Source organism: Diachasma alloeum, unplaced genomic scaffold (genome assembly GCF_001412515.2).
Source record: "Diachasma alloeum isolate Michigan unplaced genomic scaffold, Dall2.0 Dall_scaffold_00302, whole genome shotgun sequence".
Classification (NCBI taxonomy): domain Eukaryota; kingdom Metazoa; phylum Arthropoda; class Insecta; order Hymenoptera; family Braconidae; genus Diachasma; species Diachasma alloeum.
The window spans coordinates 642,291-666,970 of NW_021680441.1; the positions used below are offsets into that span (position 1 = coordinate 642,291).

The window sequence follows — 24,680 nt, forward strand, 5'->3', positions numbered from 1 at the left end:
GCGAGGTCTCTATGAAATAATAGCATTTAAACAGGCTATTAAATTTATATATATTCCAGTTTCGAAATTTCGGAAATATTTAATGTCTTATTGTTGGGGTACTGCGACATTAGGAAAAGGCGGATGTTGGTCACGCATTTAAAAATTATTCAACATTTACTAATTTCCTTTCATAATTATCCGTGCAAGCAGACAAAAACAGTAGGAAGCGAAAACATCTGTTCTCCATTTGACAAATCTTCTGTTAATTTTCACTTATTTATCTAGAAAAAATAATATTAAATTATTTGAGCTGGACTTATCATTAAAACCACAACAATTCGTTCTAAAACACATATTTTCAATGTTAATTTAAAAAGGAACTGAGAAATGAACAGTATTTTGGCATATGCGCGAGGTAAAATTGACTCGAGATGAGTGCTACTCTTTCCTCGATGATCAGACCCACGTTGTTTGGTGGAATTCATGGAAGGGATCGCCAAAGCGAGCGATCAGTCTGATGAACCATGGACTCAGTCTTCCTGTGTTATGATAGTGATCCATCGCGTTGACATGTCTGTTCGTGTTGTCGTTATTCTCCGATTTTACCGGGGTTTTATTATTTTTCATTTCATTATTCACATGCAGTGGCCGATGCTTGACAAGCAGTTTGACATCCTGATGGCGATGACACCAGTCTCGCCAGGATTTATAATGAAATCTGTGGAAAAAAAAGGTATTGATTTGTTTTTATTGAATTCTTTGATTCACTGATTCATGAACGAATAAAGTTTAAGTTTGTCTCTTGAATTTTCATCTTATTTTTCATTTTTATTTCACTTTTTCATCTTAGTTTTCATCTTAATTTTACTTTTTCATCTTACTTTTCATCTTAATTTTTTGATTCACTGATTCATGAGCGAAAAAAGTTTAAGTTAACTTTGTCTCTTGATTTTTCATCTTACTTTTCATCTTAATTTTAGTTTTTAATCTTACTTTCCATCTTAATTTTTTGATTCACTGATTCATGAGCGAATAAAGTTCAACTTTGTCTCTTGAATATTCATTTTACTTTTCATCTTAATTTTACTTTTTCATCTTACTTTTCATCTTAATTTTTTGATTCACTGATTCATGAGCGAATAAAGTTTAAGTTAACTTTGTCTCTTGATTTTTCATCTTAGTTTTCATCTTAATTTTTTGATTCACTGATTCGTGAGCGAATAAAGTTTAACTTTGTCTCTTGATTTTTCATCTTACTTTTCATCTTAATTTTACTGTTTAATCTTACTTTCCATCTTAATTTTTTGATTCACTGATTCATGAGCGAATAAAGTTCAACTTTGTCTCTTGAATATTCATTTTACTTTTCATCTTAATTTTACTTTTTCATCTTACTTTTCATCTTAATTTTTTGATTCACTGATTCATGAGCGAATAAAGTTTAAGTTAACTTTGTCTCTTGATTTTTCATCTTAGTTTTCATCTTAATTTTTTGATTCACTGATTCGTGAGCGAATAAAGTTTAACTTTGTCTCTTGATTTTTCATCTTACATAAAGATTATCTACCTTACTGTGACAATCAACCATAATGCGTAAGTGGCAACGAGCATGAAGCAGAGTACAGCCAATCCGGTGCCCTCCCAGAATCCGTTACGAGTGTAAGCTGCTGCACCTACTGCGCAGAGATAAGTAGCAGCAACGCAAAGTGGTGTCAGGACAACCAGGCATACTAGGTCACCACCAATCCCCTGGGGTCCGTAGCCATTTTTCGATAACCACCATTGCCAAATTGACTGGAACAATAAACCAATCGCTGAAATTCTACTTTTCGGTTCTCTTTGTGTGTCGATACAGCCGAGTCTCTGTATAAGATACCTCTTTTATAAAATACCTTGAGCTCCGAGCGCTCGAGTATTACTCACCCTCTCCCCAGAAAATAATTCGTAGAGCAAAATGACTCCCAGTGTTACGAGAATTCAAGCAATTAAATTGTTGATGATAATGCCTATGGAAAATGGCACAAAAGAAAGAAAATTGTTTTTGGCACAGAATAGTCAATATATTTCTGCATTGGGAAGAATATTTTAAATCACAATTGAATTCATTAAACAATTATTTTATCGTAGAAAAACGATGGGTCACGTACATACAAAATCGCATCTTCGAGCTCCTGAGTGCAAAATTAGTTACTCTGACACGAAAAATTGGTAATTTCAGATTTGGCGAATACAATTCTTCCATTCTGAAGCAAAAATTAACGCATTCGTGTCCCACCCCCTCGAATAAATATAAATAAGAAACCATAACCAGCGGATACACCAAAAAAATATTGATAAATTCCGTTGTTAAATAGCTAATGAAAATGAATCAATTAAACGCGAAATATTAATTCATGAAGAATCACCCGAATGAAAACAAACCAATTTATTCATGAATTACCTCTCCCCAGTGGATTCCATTTGATAATAAAATTCACCTGTCAGCACGCGCAAGAAAATGATTATAACCATTTTCAATAATTCAATACCACCACATGCTAAACATCTAATTTCACTGTCCACGAACACATGACTCATTAAAACCCAAGGTCAACATCACAATCGATCCTCAGAGTTTCACTGGCACAGCCCAAAGATAATGATATGCTTGAAACCTCAGCTATGGGAACTTGTCCGCAATTTACCAACCTGCGTTAATGGTTTATTCTTCTTCTTTATCGGAAACGCGTACTTGCATATTTCACATTGGGTGCTGTTTGATGTTGTTAGCCATTTCTCTAGACAGCTTGTGTGTATCAGACCCACGGTTCCTGAGCATTCGCACGGATCAATTAATTCCTCGGTATTGCCATCTGAATTTATGTTAAAAATATTGAGAACGAGTTAAACGGAATACATTCTCTTTATTTATTTATTTATTGAGCTTTATGACAATGTCCTGTGGTAGCAATCGCCCCCTGAGGACAACCTACATATGTTACATGAATTTATTAGCCTACAAGGAATTAAAAAGTATGACTTGATTCTAGGAATTAAAGTAGCTCTACCCTTCCACCGGGCTACGCTGTACTTTTGGATATTTTCAGTTTTTAAATTTTTCAACTAAATTGCATGGAAAAATTTGAAAAAATTCATACCCAGTCAGTATTATCTAAATTAAATTTCGCAAAATATTGATATTCTTTCAAACATTTCCCTCTTATAAATAAATAATGAAACTTGTTTGCAAAACGGTGGATTATTTTTTATGAGGGGTCAAAAAATTATTGATTTTTTCACATCTAATGAAAAAAAATTCAGATTTTAATCTTTGATTACAATGGAAATGTTGATTTTCATATAAGACATTGGGTTAAATGCTGATTTTTAAACATTTCTTCTTTGAAAAACCAAAACGATAATTAAATTGAGAAAAAAATTATAATTCTGAATCTAATCGAGTTTTCTGCAATTTTTTCGCAGTTTTCAATAATCTTTGAATTTATCGTAAGGGTAGGGCTACTTTAATCGAGATTATCAAATTTTATTATGATACATTATAATAGGAAGAGAAAAAAGAAAGAAAGATGAACTTCAATTATTGATGAGTTTTGCTCAGATTCTAGCTGTGTGGCCCGGCCTACACATATGAAAAAATCGTATAGAAATTTCCTATACGGATTGCGTATAAAAATTCTATAGGATTTTCGTATATGATATTCGGATGTTTCTATACGAATTATTCCTATACATAAATTTTTACCTAAATTTTTGTTTTCATATGAAAGATGTCTAAACGCTCCAGAGAAAAACGTAGAGAAATGTCGCAACTCCATACGAAATGTTTCTATACATGTGGCATCAGGTCGTATAGGATTAAACCGATAGAAATCCTATAAAAATAATTTGTATAAAAATATCCGTATAGAAATATCCGAATATCATATACAAAAATCCTATATAAATTCTATACGCAATCCGTATAGAAAATTTCTATACGATTTTGCCATGCGTGTAGCTCGGGCAGAATGAGAGAAAATTGAATACTAGGATTTTTGAGAATTCCTGCAATTAAAAAAAATACCTCAATGTTTTCGACTTTTCTACATGGAGAGAAATATTTAATAAAAATTACGTATTTTTTCCGTAGTTCCGGGGCGAAATATGGTTGTAGGAAATTTTACGGAACTGTCATGGAATTTTTCCGGAGCCTTACGTAATTTTTATTTGAATCTCTTGTGAACAATTACGATACCGTCACTTCAAAATTCTGAGTCGATTCCGTGATCGGTGAGTGAATTGTGAGGTCCGTAATTTTTACTGAACATTTCGCTCTCCGTGTAGAACACCTGATAGGACAAGAAAAGTTGAGGGTTTTCCAGAGAAATTCAGAAAATTCTCGGGTGTCCTAAGAAAATCAAAAGTGTTGAGGTGTTTTTTTTTATTTGCAGAAATTCTCAAAAATAAAAAAGCATTGAAAGAATTAAACGAGACGAATTTTCCAAAATGAATTCATTAATTGATTGTATCAATTCTGTTGCTACAATTCAATCGAAAATTTAGGAATCACTCTGTAGGTATATTCTGCACTCCCACCATTAAAACCCTTTCCAATAATTTATTCTAGCAAATTCACTGTAAATTATTTCAGAATTTCTAATTTTGTTTAGATAACAATAAAAGCGAAACGAATTTCTCAGTTTTGTTTTTATCACTCTCACGACAAGAATGAGAAAAAATTTCGTTGATATCCGTATTTACCTTCGTGACATATTCTACAATGGATGGACCTCACGCTCTGCTTATCCGGCGTTGGATTCATACTCGCAATCAACGAAAAATTCACAAATTCACGAACATTATTCCACAAAAGTCAACGCACGAATGTATCGAGTTTCGTAACACTGCACAATCGAATAAGCGGGAGAATGAAATAAGGCCCCAGTCGTCGGGTTTTTACTGTCCATCCTTATACGACCATTTGGCGAGTGAAAATGCTACGTACAATTCACTGTAAACAATTACGTTTACTTCCTCACTTACCGCTGTATTTTTCGAGGCTACGTTGACCTTCGGGTTTCGGCTGGATGAAATTTCAAAATATTTGCAATAGTCGGCAAGATATTTTTCATTGAATATTTTTTTATCGACATGTATCACTCGTTCAATTGAATCACTTTTTTTAAATAATTTTTTTTATGGGAAATGCAATTTTTTAGGAGTGGAATATTCAGTTGGTTCTGTGAATTCCATTGGATTTTTGTGTGAATTTGGATTTGGATTCTTTTATAGGAATTATACATACAATAAAGGGATTGGGAAAAAATAAATTTTATGAGTCATTTTCAGTTTGATTTTCTTTCATCAGAAAATTCGAAATGAGAAATTTTTGCTTCCGAATGCAAGCTTTGTAATCGTCCCAATTCAACTTTTGGATTTTTTGTGTTATATCGACCCACTCTGATCCAAAAAATCCGAAAATGTAAATTTTAGAAATTTAAAAAATTGCGTTTAGTGCGTTTAGTGAACTATTTGTCAACTATTTACTTCATTTTTCATTTGCGCTAATCTAGACTGATATTCCTATTCAACGAATTAATATTTTGGGAAAATTATTTACTAGTCAACTATCTGAATATCACTTATCAATTGATTCGATGTGTCTAGTTTATTGTCTAAATTTAATTTGAGAAATACAAGTTGTCTTTCGATCCACGATCAAACATTTAAATTTTTTTTTTTTGTTCAAAGTACTTAATTTATGATAAAATTATTTACACTGTCGTTGGATACACATTGGTTTGCATATATATTATATACCTTATTCACACTTTGGTTTATTCCACATTATTCATATAAACATTTAAATTTAAATTTAACTTTTCAATTGTTAATTTATTAACAAAAATAACTATGTTATATGCAATACAACATTAATTAATACTTTCCCCATAAAAATTACATTTTTATTTCATCTTTCTCGTAAAAAGAACTATCGAAATTTTTTAAAACTTCGACTGAATTATCCTATCCTTTTCGGCGCGAACAGCTTTGAAATATGGCTCTCATGACTGGCTCACTTGCCGAACGAGACCCGTTTGTCGAACACAGAGCACTCTTACGATAGAGTTTCACATTTCGTCAATATTGCTTCTCTTCTGAGTCGCTCATACACTCTCACCCGAAAGTGAAAAAAAAATCTAGAACTTGCTCGATATTTCGCGAGTCATAAAAAATATTAGGGATAAGTCAATCCAACTGTTCGCCTGGCTGATCCGTTTGCTCACGAGTTTCATGTAGACGTAGCCCACATGCGTTACCATTCCTCGTTACTGCATAAGGATCAAACACGAAAATGTAAGTGGAAAATACATTTCAATCGGTTTCCATCAGTCGAGAGATGATTTTGGAGGAAACTGCTATCGATAAAAAGGGAGGAATAATTTATTTTGTGGGAGAAATATAGAATTCGGGGACTGAGTCGAGCGAATGCAAGGTTAGCGGGGTTACCGCACGTGAAGTCCAACCTAACCTCGTCACACGTATGAAAAAATTCAGTACAAACGCATAAAAAAATCGTATAGAAATTTTATGTACGAATTGCGTATAAAAATTCTATAGGATTTCCGTATATGATATTCGGATATTTCTGTACGAATTATTTCTATCCATTAATTTTCTGTTTTCATGCGAAAAATGTCTAAACGCTCCAGAGAAAAACGTAGAGAAATGTTGCAACTCTATACGAAATGTTTCTATACATGTGGCAGTGGGTCGTATAGGATCAGACCTATAGAAATCGTATGGAAATAATTTGTATAAAAAATATCCATATAGAAATATCCGAATATTATATACGAAAATTCTATAGAAATTCTATACGCAATCCGTACAGAAAATTTCTAGAAAATTTTTTCATACGTGAAACCTTGCGAATTCGCTAGAAAACTCTATTGGATTTCTGTAGCAATTGTATAGGGTTTCTGTAAGATTTCTATTGGAATTCTATTGAAAAATTCTGTTTGTTTTTTGCGCTGATTCTATTGGATATTCGCGAAGAAACAGTCAATCGATTTCGAATTTCTGTTTGAATTTTTCTCGTGAGAAAATTCTCGTGTGCCCAATAATTCTAACAGAAAAAATCTCAAGAGAAAAATTTGAACAGAAATTCTAAATATGTTGACTTTTATCAGTAGAAAACCTTTCGAATTTGCTAGAAAACTTTATTGGATTTCTATAGCAATTGTATAGGGTTTCTGTAAGTTTTCTATTGAAATTCTATTGAAAAATTCTGTTTGTTTTTTGCGCTGATTCTATTGGATATTCGCGAAGAAACAGTCAATCGACTTCGAATTTCTGTTTGAATTTTTCTCGTGAGATTTTTTCTATGAGAATGCTTGAGCATCAATTTTCTAATTTTTTTCCACTCGGATTCTGTAATGCAAAACAAAACAAAATCCAGTGGAAGAAACGTAGAAAATTTGTGCCCAATAATTCTGATAGAAAAAATCTTAAGAGAAAAATTCGAACAGAAATTCAAAATATATTGACTTTCTCCGATCAATTATGCAATAGAATCAGCGCAAAAAACAAGTAGAATCTCTATGTCAATTTTCTAAGTTTTTTCTGCTGTTTTTATTTGTTTTTCATAATCAAATTCAAGCAAAAAAACTTGAAATTTGGGCCGAAAAATTTTTATTCAAAAAATCTCAGCAGAATGAGTTCCATGGAAAAACCAACATCTGTAAACTTTTTTATAAGCAAATATATATTTAAAAACGCATGGGGATGTTACATAATTTTTAATAGAATTGGCGCAAGAAACAGAATTTTCCAATAGAATTCTTATAGATTTCCAATAGAAATTCAATAGAATTCTTCAGAGAAAGCGCTGAGTTGTTCTACTAATTTTCTTCATACGTGTCCATATTTCTAATTTCCCAGGCCTAAACGCAAAAGAGTACCAGCATACACTAATGAGGACCTCCAGAAAGCTCTGGACGCTGTGAATGCAGGAAAGACCCTGGGATCAGTGAGCAAGGAATTCAACATCCCCAAGTCAACCCTATTCGACAAGTCCAGAGGTATCTCAAAGCCCACAATAGGCAGACCAGGACCTGTGAGTGTCCTAGGGGAATTCTACGAACAGAAGCTCGTAGAATGGATTCTCTACATGTCTGACCAGGGCTGTCCTGTCACCAAGGATCAGCTCCTAAATTCCGTCCAAAAGCTCGTCGAATCGCTGGGTAAAGTTGACGTTTTCACTGATGGTCGTCCTGGCAGACACTGGTACGGAGCCTTTCAGAAACGTCATCCCGAGGTTGAAGACAGACTTTCCGAGAATACAACGTCATCTCAAGCTAAAGTAACTGAGGAGAAAATTCGCCACTGGTTTGAACAAGTGAAAAATTACTTGGTCACCAAAAATTTACTGGGCATTGACAGCTCTCGTGTGTTCAACTGTGAGGAATCAGGCTTCTACCTGTGTCCAAAGGGCCAGAAAGTCCTGATAAAACGAGGAAATCGAGCAGCATTCGATGAAAAAGAGTGTCTCACAGCACTTTTCTGTGGGAATGCTGCTGGCCACCATCTACCACCAATGATCACCTTCAACTATATAAGAATACCTGCTATTGTCACAGCACTCACACCAAAAGACTACACCATTGGTCGTTCAACTACTGGATGGATGACGCCAACATCATTCTTGGATTGGATTCGCAAGTCTTTTCACCCTTGGATTGTGAAAAATGAGATTGAAATGCCAGTTGTTCTGTATCTGAATGGACACTCGGCTCATTTGACTCTACAGCTCAGTGATTTTTGTCGTGAGAATGGGATAGAGTTGATTTCAATTCATCCAAACTACATCAATTTTCTGCAGCCAATGGACGTCGCAGTGTTTCATCCCCTCAAAGCTGCTTGGAGAGATGCTGTTACTGAGTGGAGGCTGACTAAAGATGGAAATCGTGTCAAGAGAGAGCACTTCGGAGGAGTTTTGGAAAAAGCACTTGGTAAGATGAAGTGGGAGAGCATTCTAGCGAATGGATTCCAGGCCACAGGACTCCACCCATTCAATCCTGATGCGATCCATTACGAAGAGAATGTGAGAATTACGAGACAGCCACAGTTGAAGACATCGCCTGTCCCAACAGAGCCGGAACTTCCCTGTTATAGTGATGAACAAATGACTTACATCGAGTTCGTGGAGGCAAACATCGACAGCCAACTACTTCAAGATTTCAAACTCGTTGGTGATAGGGAAGAGTGGTCAGGGGATGTTGCTCAGAGCGGGCTGTTTTTGTTCTGGAGAAAAATTAAGAATTGTGAGGGATCCCATGGGAAGCCGAAAGCCTCAGCATCAGCCGAGGACGAACAAAACCCAGATTCCCAGAAGTCATTTCTTGCTAACACTAGTTTACGATTCCATTGTCCTTCCTTTAATACTTTTCTGAACGAACATTCGTGATGATTCCTCTCCCAGTATTTTTTTATATAAAAAATATCTATGTCGGAAATAAATATTTTGTAATAAGCTATCAGCATTTAAGTGCATTTCAGGATATTTTCCAGATACTAAACAAATTTTTACACTCTCATTTAAAATGCAATAGAATAAAAAAATGGATCTCGTGAGGAAAAAGTGAAAACGGAAAAAAAATGTTTTTCACCGGGGGCCAAAGTGTCAGATCTTGGATTTTTTCAGGGGGAAAGTCGGTCAGAGGATCACAAGGGTCACGAGGGCCAAAGTGTCAGATCTTGGATTTTTTCAGGGGGAAAGTCGGTCAGAGGATCACAAGGGTCACGAGGGCCAAAGTGTCAGATCTTGGATTTTTTCAGGGGGAAAGTCGGTCAGAGGATCACAAGGGTCACGAGGGCCAAAGTGTCAGATCTTGGATTTTTCCAGGAGGAAAGTCGACTTTCGCCAAAATCGAATTTTTTAGCCGGGTGAACGTTGATTCCAACTATTTAAACGACAGGCTATTCAGAACTCTCAAAAGTATGTGGAAAAAGTGAAAACGGAAAAAAAATGTTTTTCACCGGGGGCCAAAGCGTCAGATCTTGGATTTTTCCAGGAGGAAAGTCGACTTTCGCCAAAATCGAATTTTTTAGCCGGGTGAACGTTGATTCCAATAATTTAAACGACAGGCTATTCAGATCTCTCAAAAGTATGTGGAAAAAGTGAAAACTGAAAAAGTTTTTTTTTTCAGATTTTCAAAGGGTCAGATTTTGCGTTTTCCAGGGGGAAAGTCGACTTTCGCCAAAATCGAATTTTTTAGCCGGGTGAACGTTGATTCCAATAATTTAAACGACAGGCTATTCAGAACTCTCAAAAGTATGTGGAAAAAATGAAAACTGAAAAAGTTTTTTTTTCAACCCGAGCCAAAGGGTCCCGATCTTTCGCCCCGATTCTTCGAATAAAATGATTAATTATTAAAAAAGACATTTATTTAACAGTATCCATATAGTTTTCATATATATATATGAGATGCATGAGATATATCTCTGTATAAAAATATTTCCATGTGGGTTTATTTGGGTGAAAAAGAGTTTATATGAGAATTCAACATTCGTGACGATTACAGAGCCGAGACTTTGATGTAATCAATTCTCAACTCCCTATCCGTGTTCCTCCAAGTCCCCGACCACTGCTGAGTGGAATTGAAGAAGTCGAATAAAGCCTGGAAATGATAATTATACCGTGACGTTCATGTTGACTGACATGCATTTCAGATTTTTTTATTCGGCTTACCTTAGACGCGACATTCTTCCAGGGTTTCTGATATGAACCGCTGAAAGTCTGGTCAGGGAATTCCGTAGAACCACCCACACCGACCCCGAGGGTTATATAAAACTGGAAAAGAGGCATTTTCGAGGATTACTTCTAAACATTCGAGGCTGAGTACTTTCTATAAGATACCCAGGGGCGTGGATATTTTTTACCGGGAAAGGAATGTTTGTAAGGGTCACAAGGGTCATACACGAGGGATGAATGGAGTGATTATGGGAGTCAAACGTGAGAGATGAGCGAAATAATTATATGGGTCTAACACGATCGTAACCCTCCAGTGGTCGCGCTATGGTCTGAACGCCACCGTTTTTGTTATTTTCACGATATCTCTAGAAATGTGATGAATTACGCTCTGCCTATTTACGAGTTCCTTAAATGATATGTCCTGAGGAGATTGAACACGGTAGGGTTGCCCTGTACTGACAATTTTTTTCTCAATTAATTTTTTTGTCGAGCGCGGTTAGCGAGAATGAGCGCAGCGCTCACCGTGCGACCGCTCTCGTAGTGGAAATTTGACGAACGGTGTTGCCGACCCTCGTGGTAGTCCCAAGCAGCGTGTGCGGAGTGGGGAGGCGCTGGCCGGTGATATGTTTATAGTGTCGTAAGGCTCTGGCAACGCTGCGCTCGAGAACGTACGGACGGCGCAGCGCTTACCACGCGACCAACGACGTCCGGCGAAAACGTGCGACTACAGGAGGGTTAAGGGTGCCAAATGAATTTGGCGATGACCTTGACAATTGACATTCACCAACAAAGTTATAATTTTTTTAATTAATAGTATTAGACAGATCGGTGCCAATTTTAAAATTTTAGAACTTATGGATATCGAGAAATTAAATAAACAAAATCAGTCTTATACACGGCCTCTTATGGAGTTTTGATTAAATTGAACGTTTCAACCCCCTAGGAACTCAAGAAAAATTTGAAAAAATTTGAAGATATGGGGAATAATGTGTTCAATGTGATGGCGAGAAAAAAGAATGGGGTACCGGGGTGAATAAGAGAGATATTTCAACCCGCCGTACCCATTTGATCCCATGCTTTCTCGAGGTTCGTCACGCGAAATAGATCAGATTTTCCGCATTTATTTTTTCGATGTCTAGTTCCGGTTGCGGGTTTGCAATTTCGTCGGATGGATGAATACATATTTCTCCAATGATGGAGGGAAAGAAAAAATTTTTTTTGAATCTTTTTTCAAATTCACTTGGCACCCTTAAGGCCGTTTGATTCCACTGATTCTATCATGTAGGGGTATGTTGGAAAACGAGACTGAAAGGGGACTTCAAAATGTGAAATAGCAGTACTTGGACACTTATTGGGTCAATAGCTTTCGATATCAATTCATTTGAAGTAAAAATTTCTCCGAATATGAGAGCAGCGACGGAACTATCTTATATAAAATATCAATTGTTCTCCGGCACAATTCCCGGAATTCCTCTCCCCTACGGTCTCCTGAGTATCTTATAAGAAAAGTCGCCTTTATTAATTTCTCATGATTACCGGTTTATCAAAGTTGGAACCAACCGCAGCACTTCCATACTCGACATCATCCACCTTGACCGAAATTTTATCTTTCCGCCACTCCAGCGTATACGTATGGAACGAGTCGGACCAGAGTTCCGGGGAGTATCTTCTCGCCCGCTGGGCGGGCCCAGTACTGGCTGCGGTCAACCTTGAGATCGGTCCACCGCAGATGATATGTCCACTGATATCGGTGCCTCCACCAGCCTGCAGCTGCTCGTTACCCGCGGATTCAACGACTCTCAACTGCTGCGTCGTCTCCATTGAGTTTGGATCATTATCCCAGGGCTCCAACACGATAACTGGGTATATCCAGTCCCCTTTTGGCAATTTTGCGCGAACGTCGATTCTTCCGTACATGAAGGCGAACGAATTCTTGGTATTCACGGCTCCAGATGCTACTGGTGGCAATATGTAGCTGCCACGAGCGGTGCGGGTGCAATCCTGCGTGTTTAATTTGCCTGTGCATCTGAACCGATCAGAAAATCAGATCAGTTTCCTTTCAACAGGATAATTGGCGGGGGGGGGGTCGAAAAGAAGTCAAGAAATTGCATCGGAGAGAGACACTTTTAGTAATTAATTAATTACTAGAAATATATTATTACTATTAATTAATAATTAATCATAACTATAATAACAATAATTATTTTTAATTATTATTATTAACAATTATTGTTATTATTGTTATTAATAATAATTATTATTGTTGATGACAATAATAACTAATACTCAATTTATTCATTATTATTATTATTAATATTATTATTGAAAATTAATTAATTACTTTGGAAGCGTCAAAGTTCCATGTTGAATGAAATCCTTTCCATACTCAGTCTCCATTAGTGTCGGTGTCAAATGAAGTTTTCCATCCGCAACCTTTACATTCCTCTGATCATTTCGATAAATAACAAACGGATAATCCTATTCATCGCAAAAGAAATTTTATCAATCATTAAAGTGAACAATTGCTTCATTAAAACGACTAGCGATTGAAAAAAATTACAGGAGCGCGTGAGAATTGTTCAATAGTATTCCATTTTCTGGGATCAAAGTCGACGAATTCATCCTCAAAGAGCGGTTCCCCAGCGCAAGCTGCATTTCGCCGGCCCGTTGACAGATCCACCACAACGGACGTTGAAATTTGACAATTGGGATTGTCCGCTCCTGGATATACCGGCTCACCATTGAGATTAACTCTGTTACCGTTGACATCGTAGAAATCTATTTTGAGGAACGAGGAAAGTGGCGTATTAATGAGGTTCATCGTGATTCTTCATCTTTAATGATTATTTGACCTTTTGATGAGAGTAACTGACTCACCAGTGACCTCGTGCTCTTGAAACAGGAGATTGTAACCGAGGCCTTCGTACACAACGTGCACCCAATAATATACTTTATCTCCGTACTTTAATTTAGTTGTACGATCTTCATATTTCCAACGACCGTTTCGGACTCTTAACACATCTACAGCGATTGTTCCAGCTTCCAGCCCTTCGAATTCTTCGTTTATTCGAACGTGGAAGGCGACTAACGTTATTCCTTGTTCATCTGTTTGATTTTTATGAAAAAATTATTGAGATGGATCTTCCACAGACTTAACACCCGATAAATTATACAATTTCATCATTTTGCTTATTTTATCAGAATCATCACAAATTTGCGGAGAAAGGTGATGATGACGTCATTCCNTTTTTTTTTTTTTTTTTTTTTTTTTTTTTTTTTTTTTTTTTTTTTTTTTTTTTTTGCAGTTTCTCATATGGTTTTTTCAGAATTTGAAATATCGTACCATAATTGTTTCAATATTTCTAGTATTTCATTGAGCACAAAACGTAAAGTTTTTTGGTTTTGGATGTTCTCAGGAACATTTTCGAATTTTCAGTATGTATTTGCAATCAAAATTTTATTTTTTTTCTATTTGCAGAAAGACAAAAATTTAGAGAAAAACAAAATTGGGGTATGAATTTCATAAAAAAAATTTCCATGCATGAAAAAAGCAAACAGGGCGTCGGAAATCATCATCATTATATTATATCATGATAGCCTATTCTGTTATTTCATTTATGGACCTCCGAGGATGATAGAAGGACAAAAACTGTAGCATATAATGCGGAAAATGGTATGAACCACATTAAGTTTTTAGGATTTTGACGAAACGGGAAATCCTATCGTAAAAAGGAGAAAGGAAATCGATCTCGAAATATCTCGAATGAGCGTAAGCGTAAGACCCGTAAGACTGAAACCGACACGCCACCACGCGAGGAGAGGAGAAGGCGCGTGCGCAGCACGCGCGGCCGATCTCGTTGCTTTAAAAAAATCGAAAACGTTGATAAGGATCCGACCGAAGGGTGGAGTAAAACGATCATGAGGGTCAAGCGGTAAATACTTTTTATTACAAAATATGATACTGGCCACCATCCAATGACAAGGTAATTAAAAATCCATTTAGCTCCGTTATTGACTAGAGAGGTGATTAAAATGTGATTTTTTACGAACCTTCAATACCATATTAAAAAATGGCGTGCACATGACCGCTATAGATTACAGAAGTAATGAGAATTTAATGGTTTTCATTAATTATCAACGTGCTTGCGAAATATTATCGATATGGAATATTACTTTCCTGTCGATCTCTGAAAAGGCATATCAGAAAATATCAGAAAGTTGAAAAAATATTTAACGCAATCCACTCTGCCTTCCAATTTATAATGAAACGTAATTTTCCGGTTTCACTTAAAAAATGCTTTTTGGATCACACTTTTCATCCGATTCGCATTCCCCTTCCTCTTAAGTAATGGATAATGGGACAGCTAACAATTCAATTACTTATATAATGAGTAATTGGAGGCGGAAATTATCCATTACTATTGTAATGACAGTCGAAATTAAAAACTCAGCATCAAATAATTATTGAAAATTGACGAAATGATAATTATCCATTACTTTGTCATCTGTTTGAGCAATTATGCGGGCATATATCTTGATTACCATTTCAATGAGTAACTCGACTGAAAATTATTTCATTACATTCTGTATTACTAAGGATCTGTGCTAAACTATTGATCGATCTCTATTCATTCTACTAATTCTTAAGTTTATACTGATGTTGAATCGGTGAGATTGAATCATATGAGGAAGTATTCATTGCGTGATGATGAAGAGAAAAGCTTACAGCAACACAATGAGAGGTTGTTTTTATTTGTTTATTTTTTTTATTTTTTCGATAATGAGGAGGTTTGCTCCTCTGAGAAGTCCATCTTGAGCTCCATTTTACGACACATTCGACGTTTGCAATTATTAATTTTGGAAAGAAACGGTTAATCCAAACTTAATTTCAGCTCTTCATGGATTTTTCAGATAGGCTGTTTTTTAGAAAGAAAATCCCAATCTTTGCAAAAAATGACTCAAGTCAAATACTCAATTAATGTTAAATACTAAATACTATAGTAATGAAGCAACGCAATATTTCAAGTACCCATTCAAAAAGGAATGAGTCAAAGGGTCTGTGTCATTGAAAAAAGTATCGTTAGTACCGGGTTCAGCGGGTGATATGGCAGTGCACGTATACGGGGTATCTCACGAACTTCAATGGAAAAATACGCCGAGCAAATGATAGCGCATAGTTGACTTTCTTCGAGGTTTTCACATGGAAAATTTTCATTTTCCGAGATAGTCAACACAATATTTGCCACGTGTGTCACGAATTGGAAGTAAAACTCGACGCGTTGAATGAAATCATTAAAATATTTTATCAATGGAATTCTCTGATTGTCATATCATTTATTTCTCATCTTCATTTGGCGACAATTTAAATTCAAAATTTTTTTAAAACAAAAATTAATTATTTTCAAGAAAACATGGATAATAATTATTCGTTTTTCATAAACATTTGCTATTCCCGAGAAGAAATTATCCTTGCACTTTCCCATAAATTGCTTATTCAACAATGTTGAATGTCTATTTGTTTAAACGAAATAAAATAAAATTGTTTATGAAAAAACTGATAAAAATTCACTTTTCGCCATCGCATTTTTTCTGATAACACACAACGCTTTTCCGAACAAAAGTAATTCTCCATTTTTTTCCGTAAACTGCATATTTTTTTAGCTATGTATCATAAAAAAATATATCACAAAAATATATCATAAAAAAATCATTAAAAAATCATCGTGACCCTTCAACATGCCAAAATAAAAAAAACATGTTGTGTCCAGCGTGGAGAGTACTTATAATTATAGTAATTGTTATTAGTAGTAATTATTACTACACCATAATAACTGCGTTATCTGACTGGTTATAAAGGGTTTATTACTTTTATACGCGTGGCAGTCCAATTGAGGTCTGGTCTGGGCATACCCACGTGGCGTCTTGAATAATACATTGATTGTTTATATTTTGTCAGTTGGGCGGTATAATACCGGCAAGTGTCACGCTGATAATGCTGTACGCACATATCTGTCAATAAGGCAATTGACATAATCCCGGGCATAATTTGCTTAAACTGCTTGCGATATAAAAAAAACGGGAATGAAATAAAAATCTGACTATTTTTTTAGCGAAATAACGTGGAATGTTCCATTTCCCAATGAATCCAGCAGAATTATAAATATCGGAGGATTTATGATCTACTGAGGCCCAAAGTAAATATTTCAATTGTAATCGTCAATAATTTTCTGATAATGACAAGAGAAAAATGTAAGCTAATATTTGGAAATGCTGAATCAGAATTCTGCATTCCTAAATGGGAAAATTGGGAAATTTGAGAAAAAATGCGGAAAAATTTGGAAAAATTCACTTTACGCCCGAGTGATGAAAAATATAGTTCGACACATGCGACGGGGATTTTTTCGCTCGTTAGATTGCCAGCCCTCGGCTTCACCTCAGGCCTCCAACTTCGTACTCGCAAAAAAATCTGTCGCACTTGTATCGAAATATACTATTTCATCACGCTGTGACGAAAAGTGAACTTTTCGGCACGCTCCGCGTGCCTAAAAGTCCAATTTCCGCCACATTGTGATGAAAAATATTGTTCGTAACTCGTGAAAAAATGTTTTTTAGCTCGTGGGATTATATCACTCGCCTTCGGCTCGTGATATAAACCTCCCGCTCACCAAAAAACACTTTTTCATCACGCTGTGACGAAAAGTGAACTTTTCGGCACGCTCCGCGTGCCTAAAAGTCCAATTTCCGCCACATTGTGATGAAAAATATTGTTCGTAACTCGTGAAAAAATGTTTTTTAGCTCGTGGGATTATATCACTCGCCTTCGGCTCGTGATATAAACCTCCCGCTCACCAAAAAACACTTTTTCATCACGCTGTGACGAAAAGTGAACTTTTCGGCACGCTCCGCGTGCCTAAAAGTCCAATTTCCGCCACATTGTGATGAAAAATATTGTTCGTAACTCGTGAAAAAATGTTTTTTAGCTCGTGGGATTATATCACTCGCCTTCGGCTCGTGATATAAACCTCCCGCTCACCAAAAAACACTTTTTCATCACGCTGTGACGAAAAGTGAACTTTTCGGCACGCTCCGCGTGCCTAAAAGTCCAATTTCCGCCACATTGTGATGAAAAATATTGTTCGTAACTCGTGAAAAAATGTTTTTTAGCTCGTGGGATTATATCACTCGCCTTCGGCTCGTGATATAAACCTCCCGCTCACCAAAAAACACTTTTTCATCACGCTGTGACGAAAAGTGAACTTTTCGGCACGCTCCGCGTGCCTAAAAGTCCAATTTCCGCCACATTGTGATGAAAAATATTGTTCGTAACTCGTGAAAAAATGTTTTTTAGCTCGTGGGATTATATCACTCGCCTTCGGCTCGTGATATAAACCTCCCGCTCACCAAAAAACACTTTTTTGCACTCGTTACGAAATATACTATTTTATTTTTTAAAAGACTCACCTGGGATCGATATTCTAATGCCTTTTGGATATAGAGGTTCCACTCTGGCCTGTGGTGGAGTGTATGTAGCCAACACTGATCCAAAATCCAGGAACAGTAACGAGAAGATGATTAGAATTCGGAGCATACTCGACGTTTGCTGTGACTTTGCAGCAGTGCATAAAACCACTGACGAGGAAATGGCGATTTTCCTCGAAGTCATTAAATGACTCGGTACTCCTCCTGGCGGGAGTGGGATATACAGTCTGCTATCACTTGTTTCTTCTCTGACACTCGTTTTCCTTGTTATGATTTCTTCCTTTATGTTTTTTCATCTTGTGATTTCAGCGTGCGTCGAGGTCAGATGGCTATGTTAATAATTATGACAAACTTTGATGTGAATTAACATCGATTAATTTTAATTTTGTATGTCAATACACGTGTCAAAAGCGCGATTGCCAACATTATTTGGCTGGAAATGCATGCAATCAATTCTGCAACTTTAATGTGATGAATTTTTTTTCCCGCCATTGTGAAATGTGCCAGAACTATTGAGATACTGAAGTATGGAACGTACAAAAATTGGAATGTATAACATACAATATCTGCCTGACGACATTTGACCTGTCATATGTATCTTGCGACCCCTGACGGATAACTCGACTCCAACAAACTAAATTAGACAAATACAAAATTAATTATTTCCTCGCTTCGCAAAAACTGATGAGAGCTTCCCAAAAAACAGGAATAATTATTTTTGTAAAAAACATTGTGCCAAGGAAAATTTTTCTTTGGCAGCTCCTGAAAATGAGAAAAACAATTTTCTGCAAAAATACAACTTTCATAAAAAAGCTTGAATGATTCATTGAGTTCAACGTTGACAGTTGACGCTGCGTGGTATATACATCCATCTGGGCATGGTCTAAAAATAGCATATTCGAACTCCTAAGGCCAAAATTAATTATCCTGACCCAAAAAATTGGAAATTTCGGATTTTATGAATACAACACGGATGAAAAAAATCGTATAGAAATTTTCTACACGGATTGCGTATAGAATTTCTATAGGATTTTCGTATATGATATTAGGATATTTTTATACGGATATTTTTTATACAAATTATTTCTATACGATTTCTATAGGTTTGATCCTATACGACCCACTGCCACACGTATAGAAACATTTCGTATGGAGTTGCGACATTTCTCTACGTTTTTCTCTGGGGCGTTTAGACATCTTTCGTATGAAAACAAAAATTTATGTCAAAATTTATGTATAGAAATAATTCGTATAGAAATATCCGAATATCATATACGGAAATCCTATAGAATTTCTATTCACAGTTCGTGTAGAAAATTTCTATACGATTTTTTCATACGTGAATGCTTCCATGCGGAAGCAAAATCAGTAAAGACACAACCGAAGTCCTTGGCACGCCTCAGAACATAGAAGATTAGATTAATATTAGGCGGTGATTGCAAAAACTCCGCGTCATCCGACGTCGATTCTGTCTTTACTGCTTTTACCGAGCACTGACGTGGTTTTTTAAAATTCATTTCTGCATGTTGTCAAGTTTTTCAAGGAAGTTGTATTTTTACAGAAATATGTCTTCCTCATTTCCAAATTTAAGTTTCTGATTTTTTTAAATGAGATCAGTATTAACAGACCAAAAGATAGAAATGATGGACCAAAAAGAAAGTGCTCAGATCCAAAATAGAAGGGGAACAATAAGAACAATTGATTGGCGACTGTGACAAAGATGATTGTTTCAATAATATTGATTGAATTCCCCTATTAGCTCTCCACTGGGAGTTAATCCACGATCAATCCAATGAATCGTCATGTTTTTAACTCTGGGAATTCGTTATCTCTCATCCACCCCATTGTTCACCCATTGTGAAAACTAATATAATAGTCAATACATTAAAAGCTCGCACGCGGATTCACCTGTATTTGTCGATAATTACCGGATGGAATTCGATTGTTCAATTGATAATGCCTCCCGTCTGGTAACACCATATCGCAATGCCTACCACGTCACGTTTTTGGGCTCCTTACAGCTATATAAAACTTTCATGTCTGGTCTGTGATGTGATAGTTGCTTGAAGCGTTGGATCTTCAACGCCCGAAGTATCTCGAAGATCCAGGAAAATTATGGCGACCATTATATTTTTTATTTCAATTGCCGTCATTGTCTTGGCTCCCGTAAGTCGATTGATTTTTTTTTCATTACCATCTCTAAATATTTGAGATTTTCAACGGCACAAGAAAATATTGTTTTATCGAACAATGTCTATTCACAGTGTCGTCAATAAAAATCCGACAATAGGGACATGGCATCGACTTTTATCCATTTTTATTTTTAGAAATTCATGTCGAACCATGCACGGAGAGAAATATTCAATAAAAATTACGTATCTTTTCTGTAATTCCGAAGCGAAATGTGGTTGTAAGAAATTTTATGGAACTATCACTGAATTTTTCCAGAGCGCTCCGTCATTTTTATCTGAATCTCCTGTGAAAAATTACGATACGGTCACTCAAATTTTCTCAGTCGATTCCGTAATCAGTGAGAGAATTGTGAGTTCCGTAATTTTTACTGAACATTTCTCTCCGCGTGTCTAAATTGAAAAGTGAACTCTTCAAGTAGTTTTTTCATAATAAAGAAAATGATTGAAATAGGATATTGTGTTACGAGTGCGTAAAGGAGATTTTTCGCATGTACGCGTAACACATACTATTTTTAAAATTCTACTGAATGCAATTTAAGAGAAAAAAAATGAAATTTCAGATTCCCCTGAAAATTCAAGAATATGTTTATCGGAATTTCTCGTTTATCTATTAATTTTCCAGGAATAATTGAACTAAAATCTCCAGTTCTCATCGATTTATCCCCGAAATTCAGGATTTTCAACGAGAAAATTCCTTGAAATTTCAGTGGAACTTGAATTAAAAATAAAAATTTCCGAAGTGTACTAGAAATTTCAGCGAAAATTTTTTAACAGTGTAGGGATCGCTGGAGTAGTACTCGAAAATTAAGGGTCATCTATACAGATGGAAATTGACGGTGACAATTTATTCGATTATTTCCTGCTTATGGCCCATCGTCATTTTTTTAAACGAGGTGGGAAGGGAACAAATCGTAAAAACCCGAAAGGGTATACGAGAGAAAAATACCAAATATATCTGACATACATTTATCATATATTTGTGGATAACTCATGACGAATCCAAAGCTTCAGTTAAATACATAACTATATTACTACTATTTCAGAGTTGTTACTCCATCCGTATGAGAAGTAGACTCAACAGGGGATGCATGTTCGGTCCTTTCGAAAATAATGCCATGAAATGCATCAATTTTCACGGGAAAATGACCACCTGTATGTTGCAGGATCTTGATTGGGTGAGAATCGTACACATGACGTCATTCAAAGAAAATTCCCATTGACAATATTCACATTTTGTTCACAGTTCTCGCAGAACGATTACCTGTCTATCGATCAAGTACTGGATTCATGCAGTCTGTATACAAAGCAAAACAAATATAAGAGGAGAGTTGAAAAACTCATGAAAAGATGTGTAAAAAAAGGTGAATAATTTATCATTTGAACCGAAACTTTTCTGGTCTTTGGGACATGAATTATTGTATATCGCAGATATAACACGGCGATAAAAGCGATGTGATATATAATAGTCTATGTCCCAACTACAGAAAATCGCAATAATTCCAAGACTGTGATATTATGCAATTCTCTTATAAATTGATATTTCTAAAATTCCAACAGCAAATCGCAACGGCGATAACCGCGAAGAGAGAGGCAATGAATTTATTACCTGCTTGAATGCCAAAAATGCCTTCGCTGCAATATTCCCCTGGGCATTTTGCGAAAAAGAAGAACGCGAACAAGAAGAACGCGAACAAGAAGAAACAGTGAGTTCAACGAAAAATTTCTAGTTTGTTCGTCTCTGCTCCTTTGTTTCGAATGCCTTGACTTTTCCTCTACTAAAGGACAATCTTTCAAACAAAGATCATCCAAGTACAGAATATTTTAGCAATTAGCTATCTAGAACTAATCAACACAAGTTCTGCAGCCGGTGTTTTATAATCTGACTCAACAATGTCATGGAGTTTGTATTCTTTTTGCAGCAACCTCTGGTGTCTAGCGATACGCTATTAAACGACATGCCGGAATGCGGAGATAACAAGACTACCAAGGAATTCACCACATGTTGGTGGAATTCTTCGGGACCTGATCCTACAAACTCACGTGTCATTCCCATCTGCATATTTGGGCCATTTAAAAAAAATGCCGTGAGGTGCCTTCCCTTACATCGAAAAATTGACAGTTGTTTCCTTAACGGATTGGACTATGTACGTAAGATAGTGGCATTGTACGGATTCATTAGTTCGACTCCCCTTTTCTGTAACCTTCGTTACTCTTTTTCTCCTCCCTCACTACGCGGAGAGAAATTCTTTTTTTTTTATCGTTATTTTACATCGCCTCGACCCGGTTAGGGTATACTGCGATGATGATCAAGACTTTAAATGGTTAGATCGCACCATTCTACCCGGCCGGGATTTGAACTCGGAACCTTTCGCATGTGAGGCAACGAACTTACCCACTCCACAACGCTGTACGATCATATGGGAAGTTGGAGACGCCCGAGCGGGCGCCATCACATGGTCACTGTTGTCATGTCTATTCCTGTTGCCAGTATTATTAATAATAAAAAAAACTAAATGATAAATCGTTATCCAACAGGTGCCAATATTTTCTATTATTTTTTTCTCGTTTTTAGGAAAAAAATTAGATTTTAATCTTTGTTTTAACCGGAGTTGTGGTAAATTCATCGTTTTTCACGTAAGATCCTGTGTTAAATAATGGATTTTCAACATTTCCTTTTAGAAAAACTTGAACGACAATTAAATGAGGAAAAAAATTACGATTCCGAATCACACCGAGTTTTTAGGTGATTTGTTGTAGTTTTTAAAAATCTTTGAATTGAAATATAACCCCAAAAGGGTGGGGCTACTTTAAGAAAACGGGAGTTCACCTGTGAAATAAAAGAATACGAGATCGGCCGCGCCTTCTCATCTCCCCACGTAGTGGCGCTTCGGTTTCTGTCTGACGGTGACAGTGATTCGAGATTTTCGAGATATATCGAAATCGATTTCCGTTCTCCTTATAGGATTAAAATTAATATTCGTCCTTTTTACGATAGGATACAAAATTAATATTCATCCTTTTTTGTTGCCAGTTCACAAAGGATCACAAGATAGACATCACGAAAGTTCTGGACTCCATTCAGCCATATGTAGTTAATCGGCAATATATGGAAGAAATTGACGAAGACGTCAAAAGATGTGTGGCGAAAGGTAAGACAAGCAATCGCAGTCGACTGTTTATATAAGACACTTCTTTCGCTGCTCCTTTATACAAAAAAAATGTGAAAGATCAACTATTCACATGAATTTGGTACCTTCCGCTGTCAGTGTATTGACTGTTAGATGTGATCATATCGATCAGACGATGAAGAAGCGAAATCACAGTATCCACTGTAAAATTTATCTATCTCAATAATTTTTTTCCGATTTTTCATCAACAGCAAACTCCATCAGGGGAACAAGCACTGAGGTAGCACTTGTGAACTGTTTGTTTAGCACGAATACCTTTACTCACTTACACGACGCATTTTGCCCGAAGGGGCATTTTACGGGAGACGCTGTTGGAATTCAGCTTATCAGCCCCAAGAAACCAATCACAAATAATTATATGGGTACCTTGGGTCTCGTGCTCAATGATGCTATTGAAACATTTTTCCGTGTTATCACTACATAAAGAATCGACGATTACTCACGATATGTTGTTTTCTAATGAATTCAGAAGAGAATTTGTAACTCATGACTCTCACAGGCAAATGGCGGCCTCCATGAGGGGTCATCGGAGGCAAATGGAGGCGGAACAGCCAATTTCCTTATTTCAGTTGTCGCGCTTCTATTGTATTTGTTATTGAGATTGTTGAAGACTCTGAGAATTCGAAATGAAATATATTGATTGCGAAATAATTATGGTTGTGTATTCGTGTAAATTCATTAGCCCTGGTTTTTACTTCATTTTCTTTAGAAATTCAGTAATTATGACCATTGAAAATTTGACATGTTCGAGTTCTTATTTTCGATTCGAGATATTGCTGACAGTTTTTTTAGAAAGGATACCGCACCCATGACACAAAAAAAACGTACAGTTTCAAGTTGACGTCCATTTGATTCTAGTCCATTTTCGAACTGTTTCAATTTGAGTGACTGGGACTCCATCAAGCCGAATTTCGGACCTGTTATAGGCCTAAAAGTGGATTAGTCTAATGAACGCGTGAAGCCGAAATCGGCATAAATGAAAAGTCAAAAAATCGACTTGATTCATGTCGAAATTTCTAGCGCCTCCGAGTGTTTCATTGGCATCTGAGGGGTGAATAAATACAGAATCAACATTCACTTGGCGAAAAAATTCGATTTTGGCGA

At 36.2% G+C, this 24,680-nt stretch overlaps 4 protein-coding genes across 5 annotated transcripts; 2 read left to right on the top strand and 2 right to left on the bottom strand.

Annotated features, from left to right (window-relative positions):
- Positions 1-25: 25 nt before the first annotated feature.
- On the bottom strand, positions 26-4,987 carry LOC107039629 (E3 ubiquitin-protein ligase MARCH2). Its single transcript, XM_015259347.2, has 4 exons — positions 4,723-4,987; positions 2,671-2,834; positions 1,550-1,776; positions 26-700 (listed from the first exon to the last, which is right to left on the bottom strand). Exons 1-4 carry the CDS (start codon positions 4,781-4,783, stop codon positions 439-441), a joined length of 714 nt encoding a protein of 237 aa, XP_015114833.1. The 5' UTR covers positions 4,784-4,987; the 3' UTR covers positions 26-438.
- A 1,079-nt stretch (positions 4,988-6,066) lies between these two features.
- Positions 6,067-9,457, top strand: LOC107039621 (jerky protein homolog). 2 transcript variants are annotated; one of them, XM_015259337.2, is made up of 2 exons: positions 6,067-6,318; positions 7,906-9,457. In XM_015259337.2, coding segments are annotated over exons 1-2 (1,527 nt in total). In that variant the 5' UTR covers positions 6,067-6,316; the 3' UTR covers positions 9,431-9,457. The 2 variants fall into 2 exon arrangements, with proteins under 2 accessions (XP_015114823.1, XP_015114824.1); XM_015259338.1 differs by lacking the exon at positions 6,067-6,318 and adding an exon at positions 6,446-6,503.
- A 931-nt stretch (positions 9,458-10,388) lies between these two features.
- On the bottom strand, positions 10,389-18,401 carry LOC107039659 (beta-1,3-glucan-binding protein 1). Its single transcript, XM_015259409.2, has 7 exons — positions 18,179-18,401; positions 13,595-13,822; positions 13,278-13,495; positions 13,059-13,195; positions 12,254-12,743; positions 10,715-10,816; positions 10,389-10,643 (listed from the first exon to the last, which is right to left on the bottom strand). Exons 1-7 carry the CDS (start codon positions 18,378-18,380, stop codon positions 10,542-10,544), a joined length of 1,479 nt encoding a protein of 492 aa, XP_015114895.1. The 5' UTR covers positions 18,381-18,401; the 3' UTR covers positions 10,389-10,541.
- Positions 18,402-20,279: 1,878 nt separating this feature from the next.
- LOC107039660 lies at positions 20,280-24,145 on the top strand. Its single transcript, XM_015259410.1, has 7 exons — positions 20,280-20,362; positions 21,432-21,563; positions 21,632-21,749; positions 21,946-22,091; positions 22,308-22,532; positions 23,420-23,537; positions 23,768-24,145. Exons 1-7 carry the CDS (start codon positions 20,312-20,314, stop codon positions 23,998-24,000), a joined length of 1,023 nt encoding a protein of 340 aa, XP_015114896.1. The 5' UTR covers positions 20,280-20,311; the 3' UTR covers positions 24,001-24,145.
- The last annotated feature ends 535 nt before the right edge of the window (positions 24,146-24,680 follow it).